Source organism: Phalacrocorax carbo, chromosome 3 (genome assembly GCF_963921805.1).
Source record: "Phalacrocorax carbo chromosome 3, bPhaCar2.1, whole genome shotgun sequence".
Classification (NCBI taxonomy): domain Eukaryota; kingdom Metazoa; phylum Chordata; class Aves; order Suliformes; family Phalacrocoracidae; genus Phalacrocorax; species Phalacrocorax carbo.
The window spans coordinates 55,367,848-55,382,964 of NC_087515.1; the positions used below are offsets into that span (position 1 = coordinate 55,367,848).

General features: G+C 38.9%; 1 protein-coding gene across 6 annotated transcripts in view; it reads left to right on the plus strand.

Moving 5' to 3' along the window:
* The window catches only part of UTRN (utrophin), a 383,596-nt gene that overhangs the window by 251,849 nt on the left and 116,630 nt on the right, over positions 1-15,117 (plus strand). For all 6 annotated transcript variants that reach the window (XM_064446971.1, XM_064446972.1, XM_064446970.1 and 3 more), the window contains one exon: positions 3,768-3,924. In XM_064446971.1, coding sequence (XP_064303041.1) covers positions 3,768-3,924 — 157 coding nt within the window. The remainder of the gene's footprint in view (positions 1-3,767; positions 3,925-15,117) is intronic.

Sequence of the window (15,117 nt, forward strand, 5' to 3'; positions counted from 1 at the left end):
GATGGTGCTAGTCACTGTGGTGACTTTACTTCCTTGCTACTGTAACTAAAGACAGTTCCAAACTGGAAAAGCAGCATTTTATAAATGGCATATTAAAAATGCATTTTTATTTTTAAATACATGGAAACTACTTAAATCTGTACTTGTAGTGACTATGACATCACCTGAGAAGACTATACCTCTCCTTGAAATTACTTGTAGACTTACTAATGCTTTTCACTTTTTCTCACTTTATTAGCTTATTCCCAGGAAGAAAACAAAGCTGCAGATTTATGCGCTTTGGGCTTTTAAAGCCCAGTGTTTAGGAAATATTCTTTCCTCCTGGGGCAGAAGGTGCAAGGGAGTTAGTGTTTGTGGGAGGGTAGAGGTAAAAGTGTGGGAGAAACAGAGAAGGCTTCTCTATATTTAGACCACCCACCAATCCTTTTATTCCATGTTGTGCCTTGTCGCTCAGCAGGGAAAGTGTTACCTCCGTAGCAGAAGCAAAAGCTGAGGAGGTGTCCAGATGTGAAGAGAGCATCTCGGGGTCAGCAGAAGGGGAGTTATGTCAGAGTTCCTGCTCTTCTGGATTATTTTATTCAGCCTGGGTGAAGGGGTGTGTGCTCTCAACCTGGTCAGTGGGATTGGGAGCATCTGTGTTTTTCAGGCTCATCTGGGATGCCCTTAGGAATGCTTCTGAACACCAGGTGGCTGATGCTGGGGAATATTGCTCCAACCAGTGCTCAAACCTGAACTGTGTTTTTATCAGAGAAGATTCTTAAGCCACCATTTGACTTGGCGAATTCCTGGAGATTGCCAATTCATTTGTCACATAAGCATAAACACCTGAAGCTTTGTTTGCAGTTTGTGTATTGGTAGAAGTACCAATTCCAAAACGAAGGCCTGAAGAAGCTCAAGAAACATTTCAGAACTTTAACATAGTTTATCATCTTTCTTTGATAATGTCAGTATGACAAATTTAAACATGAATTGCAAATTGGAGCATATCCTAGTTCTCTTGCTCCTCTGCAGCATTTGCTTTTGAATGAGCTTTACTGAATGCATGTGTCTCTGCTCCCCAGGAGAATAGAATGCTTGTGTCTACTCTTCAGCTGCGGCTGTATCTTGCTTTTATTTTCAGTATTGCTTCTGATAAGATTGGAAGGGTAACGTTCAGGAAAAATGCAGGCTGATGTGATATGTTTTCGCCTGTGTGGTTTGTTTGCTTTTTCCCCCTTAACATCTTTTTGACCTTTCAAGAGAGGATAGCTCACTTTGTGTTCAGAGAAGAATTTTAAAGCCCCTGTTAGCGTAGTCCATTTCTTCTTCACCCTTTAGCGTTCTACCCCTGCAAGTTGAGCTAGTGATATTTTGTTACTGTGGTTAATCTGGCAGGCAGATGGGTACTCCTTAGTGGTAAATGACAACATATTTAATCTAGTATCACATGCCACATCATTCACATTAATATAAAATTTGTGTTTTTCACTATTAATATTATTGCATTTTATGTTGAATTAACAGTGAGCCACACTTAAATTGCCCTGCAACTAGTTGCAGGGGTTCTTTTCCCTTACCAAATTCCATTTAATTTTGTATACAAGAATTCCACTAAATGAAGTGGAAACCTGAAGCCTCAGAGTGCCAGTTTTTAGAGGTGAGAGCTGCCTAAATGTGCTAGATATGGTGATAAGTCATGATGAATAGATATTTTACTGTCAAAGTGAAATGAAAAGCTGTAGATCAGAACACTTTAATTGTGGTTGCTTCTAGAACTTCATAAGGTTGTTTTATTTTTGTAACAATCTGTAGGTCTAACAGCAAAACTGTAGATTCAAATATGGGCTGCCCTGGCTTAGATGAGAGGGCAATGTCTTTCCTTTGCCTGATTAATAGGGAGTATAACTCTGTTCACTTCCAGAAAGGAGGGCTGGTTCTGAGTACCTAGCACCTGAGGGTAACATACATGTGTAATGCTTTGCAGCTTGGTATTTTTGAGGTAATTTCTGACAGAATGTCAAGCTAGTTGTGAAAAGGAGGAGCTCCACATTGTATGTGGACCACCCTGTGCTGTTAGGAGTGTGTCCCTGTGCATGGCGGGGGGCTTCAGGGGCCAACTAATGGGAAGCAGGTACCTTATGTACTGACTTGCTGTAGAGTGAATGCTGTCCGTATGGGAAGAAGTTGGTTGCCTTGAAAGTAGTTCTGGTTAAGGGAGTATTAAAAAACTGAAAAGAAGCCAGGAGAGCTGAGACAGTATGTTTCACTCGGGAGTTGCTGCTCTGCAAACCAAGGCTGGCAGGACGCCCTTCTCTGCTATGTTTATAACCACAAATGCAATAGCTCGATTGTAATTCACTGCAGGGTAGGATGCTGGCTCAGCTGTTTAGGCCTGGGCTATGAGCAGCTAGCTTGAATTCAGTGCTGAGAGAAAGGTATCAATGAGAGCAATAAAGGACGATAGAAACCATGATGCACAAAGCTGTGGGCAGTAAAACATAGCTTCTAGCAAGTACTTAATTTTTTTCTCCCCCCACCTAAGTAGTTACCTAAGTGCTTTCCTGAATGGAATAAAAGAGGATAGGTGGTTCTTCCTAAACATAGTTAGTTTATACTTTTCAGAAATGTGTTGGGTTTTTTTTTTCCCCCACTTTGTATTCCCCCCAGTGGCTTTTTTGATTCATCTATCCCAGCATCACTGGGAGATCCCAGCATACCCAAACCTAAGCTTGCCTTGAAATCAGCCTTGAAGCTCATCACCCCTTCAATCCAACTATCGTCATTTCAGTCCCAAACATTCACTCAAATGCCATTTGAGATGATAATCAAGAGAAGCCAGGTAAAAGTTTCAAGATGTGAGCTACAGTGAATCAGAAAAAAAAATAGGAAAGGGGAAAGGTAGGAAACGATAGTAGAATTTATTTCAGTCATCTGTCGAAAGTGGGGCAGGAAGGTGCAGAGCTTGTTTCAGACTACACGGAAAAGGACTTCACTCTCCTCCATCACCTCTGTGGAGAAAGAAATTGTTGTTTACTGGTATAAACTAAGTGCATGGTGGTCTCAAAAGAAGGTATAACATAGAATGACCGCAGTAAAAGAAGGGTAGCTGGTCCCTGTCAAAGATTTCCTTGCAGCTGTGTAGGCACTGCAGGGAGAAGCTATCAAGTCAAGGTATTTTTGAAAATTATAGAAAAGGGTATTGTGGAATCTGGGGGTTTTTGTCAATTAAACTGAGGGACAGATCAACTGTGTTAATTCTCTAGTAACTCACTATCAACTAAAGATGATGTATTAAATAATCTGTGTCACTGATATTTTCAGCAGCACAGGCAATTTACTGTTGATCACTGCTGGGAGAACTTGTTGATTTCACTGCTGGAGAATCAAGGTCCTGACATGAAAGTTCAGTTTTGTAGTTCATGAAACTGAATGGTTCACAAAACGACATTTGTATTTTGTGCACCACGGTGGTGGAGTCACAACAAAACACAGCATTTCTTTATGTTGCATACATATGCAGTGTTCAAGGTTTTAGATAAGTGAAAGCATCAGGTACGTATTTGTCTGGGTTCTCCCATTTTTCCTCTGCTTATTTTGATTTGCGGTACAAAACGTTTTGAAGTAGAGGGTTTGTGTTTTGTTTTTTTTTTTTTTAAAGCAAAGTTGCTTTACCATTAAACACTTGAAACATCCCTGTCTTAATGATGGAGCGGTTTTATGTACTTATTGTATTCCCATGCTGGTTTTGCTATTCAGGGCCTTAAAGATGCTTTAATGCTGTTTCACAGGACTCACTTGGAGGCCAGTGCCGAGAAATGGAACAGATTGCTGACATCCTTGGAAGAGTTAATCAAATGGCTGAATGCAAAAGATGAAGAACTAAAAAAACAAATGCCCATTGGAGGGGATGTTCCAACCTTACAGCAACAGTATGACCACTGCAAAGTAAGTTTTATAGATAAATATGCTACTGTGAATATTAGAATGAAGAAAATTTGAGTATGGGAGAAATCATGAACACTTCCTAGAGACTAATTTCTAGAAAAAGCTCTTGGTCTGTGCACCTTTTCTTCCCCGTCTTGCCTAGTAAAGCGCAACTAAGATGCTCCCTATAAAATTTAATCTAAAGGATTTCTGGTACCTGTGTTCAGTCCAAACACATTTTTTCAGTATTTCCTGATGTTTTTTGATTCCTGCCAGGTAGAACAGCTGTTTCACTCTAAGTAAAGTTAAGGAAGGCATACAAAAGTAAGAATTGTACAAAAATCGTGAAAGCAGCGTTGAATGTAAATTCAGTGAAACTATGTAAGTGGCTTTCTGCACTTATTGATCAGTAATAGCAACCCCCCAGCCCATGCAGATACTGCAAAGATAACTCAAAACTGTTTGAGAACTAAAACTTACCTATGCCTTGTGCTGTTGTAACTATAACATGCTATTCCAGCTCTCTGATTTTGCTAGTTCTGTTCCAGTTCTGTACATAATAGGGTATTGATTCCGAAGATTTTTTTGACAACAAACACTCTGTTGCACCTACAACATACATTCATTGATAGAGTCTGTCTCACCAACTCTGATCAGTAATCAAGTTAGGATGCATTTGCCATTGGACAAATTCATTCTAGTGAAGCTGCTTCCATCTTATTGTATTTGTTCTGTATGGTGTGAACACGCAAAGAGAACAAATGCAGCTTTATACAGTTAATTGCGTAACAACTATGTTGCCCTCTGCCAACACAACACTGATGTCTCTTCTGCTGTGGTGTTTAGTGAGGACAAAAATTGAATTTGGGAAATACTCAATACTTTGAGGAACTGCATAAAAAGTAGCCTGATGTGAGCAGCACTTTCGAGACTTAAATCCAAAATAGAAGAGCTTAAGGAAATCTGCATATATTTCTCCTTAATTTAGTCTTTTAAAATAAAGTTATTAGCATAAACTCAGGATCTTTGTTTCTTGAGAGTTCATCTCTTCCTGTTCTTATCCACTTAAATCATCATGCTCTGTTTGTAGGCACATCTGCTGTGAGTGTTTTATAATGATCAAATGGTGGATTACTAGTGCCAAAAAGCAATAAAAGGCTGGAACAGATCCAAATATGTTTTGAAGGAGGTCAGTGGGAGGTGATAGATCTCTACAGGTCATTTTCTAAGGGCTTGTTAGTATGTCATGCTAGATTATAGTATATATATGATAATAAATAATACTGCTAGTGCCTCTCATTTGAATATCTCAAATCAATTTATAAAATTGTAGTTTTTAATGCATCATTCCAAAGTAGAAAAATTTAGGAACAACGATGCTGAATGCTATTTTGGATCACTGGTGAACTGTAGCAGTGTGAAGGGGTGAACACTTCTGAGATTTTTGGTCCTTGCCCTTATGTTTAAAGAATAATTGATATTTTGTTATATGTTGAGGTTAGGACTCTAATATGTGCATTCAGGAGCTTTTAGAGATTATTCTTCCATTTTTCAAAAAGGCAATATTCTTGCAGTGTCACTGTCAGTTTTGGATATAGGTGTCCCAGTCCAGTATTTAATATGAATGGTATTAATGGTCTGCAACAGCAGAAAGCTGAAGTGACCCTGGGCATCACTTTGTTTTTTGTACACCTACGCAAGCAAGAGCACAGTATTCAACCGTGGATATTTCTTAGATGATGACTGGACAATTATTTTCTAACAGTTATTTTGATAGGGACCAAGACATTCCCATATATCATGTGATGATACTGTGCCATATCAAACGTGAATTAGCAGCACATGGCATTTCACTTTCTACTGAAGTGTTGCTTATTAGTCATTGCCAGAGGAGGGGAGCTGAATCACAGCTGTCTGGTCTGATTCTTCATGGCAGCGCTTCACTGCTGTTCCTTAGCAGGTACTGTTCATTCCTCTCTGAAGCTGCAGTTTACTAATAAACTACATCAAGCTGAAAAGTTGTGGTTTTTTCAGGCAGAAAATGCAAAATGGAGGAAAAAAGCAAAATAAAGCCCAAACCCCACTGGAGGTCCATATTCCACATCTTCAGCACAGTTAAGTGATTGGTTGGTATAGTTGGGATGTCGAATAAAGATGCCCTTGGTTGAGGAACACAAGTTTTATGCCTGTGACTTTTAAAAAATTTTTTTCCCTTTTCAAAACCTTATGCCAAATCTGTCCTTTCAGCTGATTCTTCCTAAAATATGTGATTCCACACTGTCAGCCACTCCGTGCCTTGTGGGGGGGTATCACCGGCTGGTATCGCTTGCATTTAAGGTGCTCCTTTTAGAATATGTGTCCTCTGGTAAGCTGAAAGTTTTCAGTGGAGATTTGAGGTACAGCTGTATCAGATAAATATTAGAGAGGTATGACTTAATTTCACTCTCAAGGATATTCCCTTTATTCCACCTCTCATCACTGGCTGTCCTGGTACTCCTTTAAATGTTTCTTTGCCCACATGTCTTCAAATGTTAAACCTTCTAAGTTTCCCATGTTCTTTGTAAGATTCACTTTTAATCAACTGCTTTTTTATGATCCCATGTTGAGCTTCTGCAGCACCACATCAGCTGGCCTTGAAAAGGTTCTTCCCAGGTCCCCCTGAGCAAAGGTTGGGTGCCTCTGCTCTCCTCTTTGGTTTCACATCTGAATGTTGCTTTGAAGTTGTTCTTGTGCAAATTGAGCGGTTCAATACCTCGCTTTATCTCCACTTCTCTGTGATCTCTTTACGCTTATTTCCAGCTTGCTTACCTGATCTTGTCCTTGGTGGTACTTCAAAATGTAAGTGGTGAAATAGTGGCTCAGCTCTGTAAGATGTGCGCCAATGACAGTCCCATCTCCTGCCCTTTATTTTTCTTTATTCTTATCCTTCTTATATTAGCATTGCTTTTTGCTTCTAGTTATTCAATAATTATTCTCCTTATTAACCTACTTTTTTTTTTCCACATCAGATATGTGAAATGATGGCTTTTTTGCTTCAGCTTAATGACACTAATTGTATTGCTCTTTCCCTGTCTTAGTATCTTTTCTGCTCAGTGCTTGGCTTCAGCACTGCTAGATAAATGAGTACAGTATTATGTGACAGTTTGGGTTAGCGCACGTTGTTTTTGTGCTACTGAGGTCTGGACAGAAGGAAATAAATGGTTTGCAATTTGATTTTTAAACTTGTTTTTGTTTTAAATATCAATCATCCTCCTATGCTTTAAAAACAAACATTACCCTCAGCAATGTTAGTCACCTGAATCAGGGCTACAGATTTAGCCTATATTTTCCAGATTAACAGACATCTTTCGGGATGTAGCAAATATTTATAAATTTTGACTCATTTTTGTTGTTCAGCCAAACTTCCGTCATCTGTAGTGGTTCATAGTCTTATCACATACTAAATGCTAAGCACAGTTGAGCAGTGAGCACATCCTGTCTGGGTGTTGAGTTGTGCTCTGTGTCTTGCAGGGGGCAGGGCAAGAGGAAGCTTAAGTAAGAAAGCATGAATTTCCTATTTTAATTATTCTCAAAATTTCTTTGTCTTTGAGAATGGGCTGTGGTGGCAGCCCTAAGAATACTGGAAAATTCATAAATGCTTCGGGATGCTGAGAGGAAGTTTAAAAGTACCTGAGTTAAAAAGTATTCTATATGGAGTGTACCTATAGCTGAGGCTACATTCACACTCCTGAAGTGTAGAAAACTCACCTGCAAAGGTACTGACACAGGGACTGGCTTATAGGGAAAAGAAAGTGAAGGCCTTTTCAGAGTTTATTGCCAGTGTTTTTTTCTATAATGCCTGTTTGTCACTGTTGCTTGTTCTTACCAGCTCAGGTTTTCCCATTCGTTCTGTTCTTTCCCAGTCTTACTTAGGAATATTCATTTAGAATTAAAAGCGTGTGATGCAAATTTTGATCAGCTGTATAGACCATGCAGCCCCCCACACACCAAAACCAACCATAACAAAACCACCATCCCACCCCCAAAATCCTAAAAGACCACCCTTATGTGGATATCTTATTCTGTCAAAAAAGAAAAGCTACAAAATTACCGTGAAAAATCAGCGGGGCAGGTTTGTGTATATGGAAATACCTAGAGTCATGCCTGTGTACAAGAGGAGGCGATACAGATGCCTTGTTCTATGGAGATGCGCTGAGAGCTTTGTATCTCTCTTTTCAGCTGGAAGAGTTCCTCACTGTAGTTTTGAAAGCATGCTTTTGCTAAAATGCAAAGACTGCCTAAATTATATAAATCACTGTGGTTTAGCTTTCAGGGAGAGAACAGGACATTTCAAATTAAGCAGAAATGGGTACCCTCTCGCATAAATCCTGTTGGCATCTGTCTGCATAAATGAACAAATGTCTAGCTAATACTAAATAATGCATGCATCTTGGATCACAGAGATGCTTAACTTAGCTTCGTATGAGCTCAGAATGAATTGGCCGAGGACCTGTGAATGTTTGGTAATTTTATGTCTATAGATGGGTCATTAATATTTAAGTTACTCTTTAAACTTTTTGGGGTTGCTGTCTATGTATTTCGTATTCCAGATTTAGTTTGTTAAAATAATCAAATGCTGAAAGTTGCAAGTGTTTGCTTCTGTTTTACTTGGCTGTTGCCATTTTATCAAAAGTGTTCGCATAGCCAACTAGAAGCTGCTTTCTACTTGTTGTTATCCCTTCAGGGTGCCTGTAATTCCATTGTTCTCTTCACCAGCAGGAAAAGTCTGTGAGGAAAAAACATTTTTCTAGGCTTAACTTCTCTGTGCTCTTTCAGTGCACCTGCCTGACTGTGGGCAAAGGGCTTATTCTTAAACTAATTCCAACTTAATTATTCTAGATTTGTTTCTCTTGGATATTTTCTATATTAAAATCTGCTTCCATGTTAGGAATTGTTAACTATAAGAACCACAAGATTGGTGTTATATCAGTGCTGCTCTAGTCTATGCTTTTAATTGTAGTCTAGAAAGGGCTTCATTAATTTGTTACACATCTCATCGCATAAGACATGAAGCATGCAGGAATTCTGTGCTGTGTAGAGGTGATCAGCTACGTTACGTTGCTGAAACATTGACTGAGATGTGAGCTGGGGCGGGTGAGAGAATAAAATGGTCTGTGGTTGGAAGAGGAGGATCAATAGAGCCATTGCCTAGAGGAGGAGCTGCAACCTGGTCCGATGGACAAGGGTGCGATTGAAGCAGGAGCTTGAGGGTTCTATACCATGCTGCTGTGAAGTGGCTCTTCAAAGTAAGGATGTGTTTTCAAAAACTATATGCACTATCAAGAGGAGAAATAGCTTCCCCACTAGTCAATAAGCATTGCTGAATAGTTTGAGAGCTGCTTAAGTAAACTTGTAATGGTTAGGAGTTTTTTTTAAGGACTCTTGAAGTTTTAAGTGCTCTGCATATTTGAGAATTCTGAACTTTGGTTATTGGTGAAAAAGAGAGATTGTACTGTACAAAAAATTGTACTATACAAGGACACTATAATTAAGCTTTAACTGAGGCTCTTTGAGGTGTGTTTAGGAGGAAGAGGTGGAAATTGTGGGTGGGAATATTTTGTGACAGGAAAGGAAGAGTGTAGTTAATGCCTGAAGTTAAATGAGAGTTCTCAAGTGGACCTGTCTGACTTAAAGCCATTGCTTGCTAAGCATTTACACAAACTGATTTGTGTGTTACATGAACTATTCAGGTGTGTATCACGCCTGGGCTATTTCTCCAAAAGAATGATGTGTAAACAAAAGCATGGCTCAAAGAATGAAGTGTTCAGTTAGGATGTCAGTGCAGTGTATTTTTAACTTCAACAGAAAAAGTGTTGCTTCTGGCTGTATTTCAGCTTGTTCCCAGAAGTGTGGTTGTCTTTTGATAAGTCAGGAAAGTTGCAGTGGATCAGTTCTTAAAATAACAACCTGGACAATGAAAGAAAAAAATATTTTGTCACTAATGTTGGAGTAAAACAGGTTTTCTTACTGGGGGGGAAAAAAAGGCACTTTTCAGTACAATAAATAAAATACTTCTGTGGGGTTGCCTTTTTAATACTGTCATTTTGGTATATGTATTTACCAGTATGTACGTCTCATGTGGCTCTTTTCTGAGAATCCAGCATCTTGTTTGTTTTAATCAGACTCCTATATAAACTTTTAAGACCTCACTGGGTCTTTTCGAACCACTGAATAAAGCCTATTCTTCTTGAAGATTTATAGTTATCCTTAAATATCTAAAAGGGCATTCTGACACTGCTGTGGAGGGAAACGTGTGTGGCAGAAATCAGGCTTACGCTGCAGAAACAACACAGTGATCAGCATTTCTCTCTGTCCCTTAAAACACTGCGACATGTCTAGTGCCTCTTTCTCCGGTATCATCTTGTCTCACATCCCAAAAGTCCACTCTGCTCCCGTCATTATTAGTAGTAGCCCATCTACTGCTAATGAAATCCCAGAACACCTTGATGCACTAGGATCTACCAGACCATCTGTTTCCACATCTGTGTCTTGAGCTGGAAGACCCTGACTGGCTGTGGCCTGACCTTCAAAGGTGAGCCATGTGCATAGCCAGTGAAGGTGATGGAGCACAAGCATACTGGTGACCCATTTTTAATCTCCACTCGTAAGACAGCTGCTCTATTCCCTTAAGTACTTCCGCTGTTCATCTCTGCATTCTTCTGACTCTGCTATATCCTTATGGAGGTGTAGTGATTGGTACTGCATGTGATACTTAGGATCAAGTTGCATCAGTGTTTTATACTGTAGTAAAACAATGGCTTTTTTTCTTGTCCTTTCTGATGGTGCTCAACATTTTATTGGCTTTTTTTTGGTTGCAGTTGCATATTGAGCAAATTACTTCAGAGACCTGTCAATGAAACTCCCAAGACATTTTTTCTAAGCTGTAACTGCTCAGAAAAGTGTTCAGGGATTTCAATATAGTGTAGGTTTGTTGTTTTTTTTTTTAAAAAAAAAAAAAGATTGTGTTTCAGTTGCATTAAAAGTGCTGGGTATTACCTGAAACCTAAGGACAGTGCATCAACAGATGAGCTCCCACACTGCATCACAGAAATGGACTGGTATAAGGAAATGAGACAGGACATTTCTCTGAATGCAAATATTGTTTTGCTGCAGTCTGTTTTTTCCAAAGGAAGAGAGCCAGGGGAAAAAAACACTGGCGCAGCAGCAAATCTGTTTTTCCAACTGCAGAGAACCGCTGGAGAGCCACAATGATACAGTGGCCATTGCCATACCTTTTTCAGGAACTTTCATAGCCTGTATTAGGTAGAGCTGAAAACTTTGTCCTGCTTGTACCTTTCTCATTCTGAGACCAGCCTGAGACACTTTCTGTATAATCACAGAATCTTCTCGGGTCTCCTCGGTGTCTCTGTGATCTGTTTTGATAAATTGGACCAGTAAGAAGAAACATACTGTATTTAGCAAAGCTGTTCACTTGTCATTCAAGGTATGGAATGGAGTTTGCAGGGATTACTCCAAGTCTTTTAAGAACCTCTTTACATAACTTTTCCATATGAATTTTGTGGAAGTGCTACAGAGTTTTATCCTCTTTCATCATGTGTTCTCAAAGTGCAGAGTCCCCTCTGCATCATTGTTTCGGAGAAGGCTGAATGGGAGCATTAGTTTATGATGCACTCCATATTCTTAAATGTACAGTGAGAGAGAGACTGCCGTCACTTTAGGATCCTTCTGAAACATTGTCTGCATTTGCAGGCATGGGCTGGCAAAGGATCTGTTTTATTTTCTGTTAGGATATCTTCATCTAGATCCTGCTTCTTGTTGCTGCAGGCAGACTCTTCAGGGGAGAATATTTATTCCGTTAACTCCTGAACTATTGGATCCTCAATCCCTTGTTATCACAGCCAGTAATCCACCCCAGGAACATCAGCAATAAACTGGAATAACTGTGTTGCCATGGCAGCCGCCCACTCCTGTTTTCATGCAGATTCTTAAGATTAAAGGCTAGGCTTCGGAATGTTACGTACAACGTAGGGGAGGGAATGGGATTCTGCTTTTTCTTGTGTTTTTGTTAGTTCTCCCCGTTTTGTTTTGTTGCACTTTTAGAGTGCTGAAGAAATGAAAGGGTAGGTATTGGTTTAATGGGCAAAGTAACCTTGCAGAGTGTGTCTGGGGTTTTTTTTTTTTCTTTCCAAGAACTCTTAATCTCAGCTGTTAGGTGTTCCTAGAAAGTTGCCATACACCTGTATCGTCTGACCTGGTTTTCAGTGAATTTCTCTCATCCAGACTGGTTAGTCTCAGAGGCTGAGAAACTGCTAGGAATGTTCAACTTTGTTTTCTGAAGCTCTGGTCTTTCAACTTGAGCAGCTAAATGGTGTCTAAACCTAAAATGGTGCTCAAAGATTTGGAGGTTGTTTGGTTTTTTTTAGGAAAACTGCTGGAGGTTATGTTTGTGCTAACACACGTTTCCTGCAAAGTAAGATCAGTGCTGTGCTTCAGAAATGTGTCATACTGGGTTTAGGCATCCCACTCCTGCACTTTCGGCTACTAGAGGTCCTTATGTACTACTTACAGATTTAGAGACTGGTTAGTTGTTTCAGGGAAAAGGTGATTGAGTTTTTTTCTTTTAATCAGATTTGAATCCTCAGTCTTCATCTTATGAGGCCAGTAACATGACTCCTTTCCTAGCACCATTAAAGTATTGTCAGTGGCTGTCCACATCAGAAGGTTTGAGAGTATTCTGAGCATCAGTAATAAGGTACAATTCCTCTAGAGAGTGGAGTGCTTGGTAGGCCTGCAGTGTCTGCAGTCATTCCTTGTAGAGTTAAGATCGCTTTGTTTACTGTTTATATCAATAGTTTACTGAATTCTATTGAGCATGGTGTAATTTAGATAGAAAGTATCTGCTTGTGCGAGGTGGCTTTTACTTGCTTGTGGGGCCTGGGGTTTTTGTTTTGGTTTTGGGGTGGTTTTTTAGACACCTCTTTCTGGAAGGAGTGCAATGTTGTCCTCACAATCACCTGTTTATTACTAAGCAGCTATTTTACATGCTTGGTTGCTCATCTTATAATTTACTTCCCTGTAATGCATGAGGACATTTAAAAAGCATTCTGTACAAAACCAAAGATTTCTCGAAGGTCCTTTCTGTCTTGTTGTTTAATGATGGTGTAACATTATTTTAGGGCTAGTAGTGAAGCGACTGTTTTCTAAAGTGATTGCAAGCACTGTTTTATAAGTGGCTGCGAAGCTTTGTAGCCCCCTCTGCCAAATAGAGAATACACGTGCAGTAAATTCTGTGACATGAGCAGCCTCTTCTGGTTCTGCAGTGAATGATTAACTTCAGTTTTTGATTGTCAGAGATTCCGTACTACCGCTGGTGCACGATTGTGCCTAATGATAGGTGGCTGCTACAGGGTATCCCTGTACCGTTTCTCTGCAGGACAGATTTCAGGGGCATTTAGGAAGCTGCATAGTTCTGCTGACCTTCTAGCCAATGTGGGCTGTTGTTTACTTGAACAGACACAGCCTGTAGTGAGAGAGGGCATTTTAAAGGTCTTCTCAAAGAACTTAATAGCTGCTTATGCCAGTAACTTACAGTATGATTTTCACCTTTTAGACCTTTCTTCTTGAATGTGTAAATGGAGAGAAAAATGTTTATGCCAATGTTTGGTGGTATAACACAATAAACCAACGACACTTCCCAGTTAGATTCATAACACTGCCATTGGCAGTTTTGTTTTTGCAATCAAGTATTCGTATGCTTTAGAGAGAGTAGTAAAACTAAAGCCATAAATCATTAAGTAAACATTCTGATAAATTTATTTCTACTTTTGAAGTTGGAGTGAGTTTTATATGTTCTATATTACTACAGTAGTCTATAGAATGTATTACTAAGTATTACTTAGTATTTTTTTAGTTGAAAAGTCCTAATATAGGTAAAACTATAGATTAATAAAAAAAACACAGAAGACTTCCTCTCCCTTGAAGCAGCTGGTTTGCAACCTACATGCTTGAAGGTTTTCTAAAATTTAAAGTAAAATCTCATGATTAATGAAAGGACGATGCTTATGATTTTATAGAGTCATTAAAAATGCGTACTGATATAAATGTGTGGTTCACTTGGGTGTAAATTAAAATTTTCAGTTCCAACAAGAGACTTCAGTGATTTAATCAAATCATTACTTTTAATGGTACATTTTTTCATTAAGTCAGTGAAACAGGTCAGTAAGAATTTAGGATTAGCAGTAATAGAAGAGAGAATAGTAAATGAGATAGTTTTAAAGAAATTACTGGAACAAATACATTTTTTTTTTGTTAAATATTACCTTAGGTCATGTAGAAATTTTCTTTTTTTCTCCTCTTGCTCTACATTTTATACAGTCTATATTCATTCACCTTGGAATCAACCTGATATGAAAAGAGGGAAGACTGATGTGAAAATATTTCTATCATAAAATAAATGCAAGGGAGGGGGAGGGTGTCATTTTTAGATAATTATTGATGGTGTCTGGCAGTTATGCCCTGTGCATTCTCTGCACATGACTTTCTAGAGTTTTGAAGCAGAGACACTGTGCAGTGTGTCACGCTGACATCAGCGCTGTGGTTAGTGTATGCCAGCACCCTGGGTGTGGATGCTTTCAGAAGTAAAAATTATTACTGAACAGTTGTAACCTAAATATCGTATATGAGAAGTCATGTTTTCTAAGTTCATTAGACTTTTTCTAGAGCTAGGTGGTTACTAACCCTACAAATGAATGAGATCTTGGGATGGTATGTATTTTTTTTATTTGTGAAGGTTTAGAAAGTTTCTAGGCTTGAGCCATTAAAACAGGTAGTGCTTAGCTTTCTTGTGTAGAGCACTATTGATATATTGATTCATTTTCAACAGTGCTTTTAGCATATGTAGAAATCTACATATTTTTCTAATTACATACACGGAAAAGGGAGATGTTTATTCATCAAAAAGACTGGAGGGCTTTATTTCAATATCGTAAAATTTAAGTCTGTTATGCTTTGGACACAGAGAATTTAGCTCCAAATTGCTAATGATTTCAAGGTTGAATCAAAAAATGTAGCTGACAGAAACAGCGTTTGGTTACTTGTCAAAAGTGCCTGGAGCTAATTTACTCCTGTGAAGTTGACAGAAAATACTACTTAAATTTTAGGTTTTTTCTTTGACATTTTAAAGCCTGGTGATGCTCTTTTGGGCTGTTGGAAGAA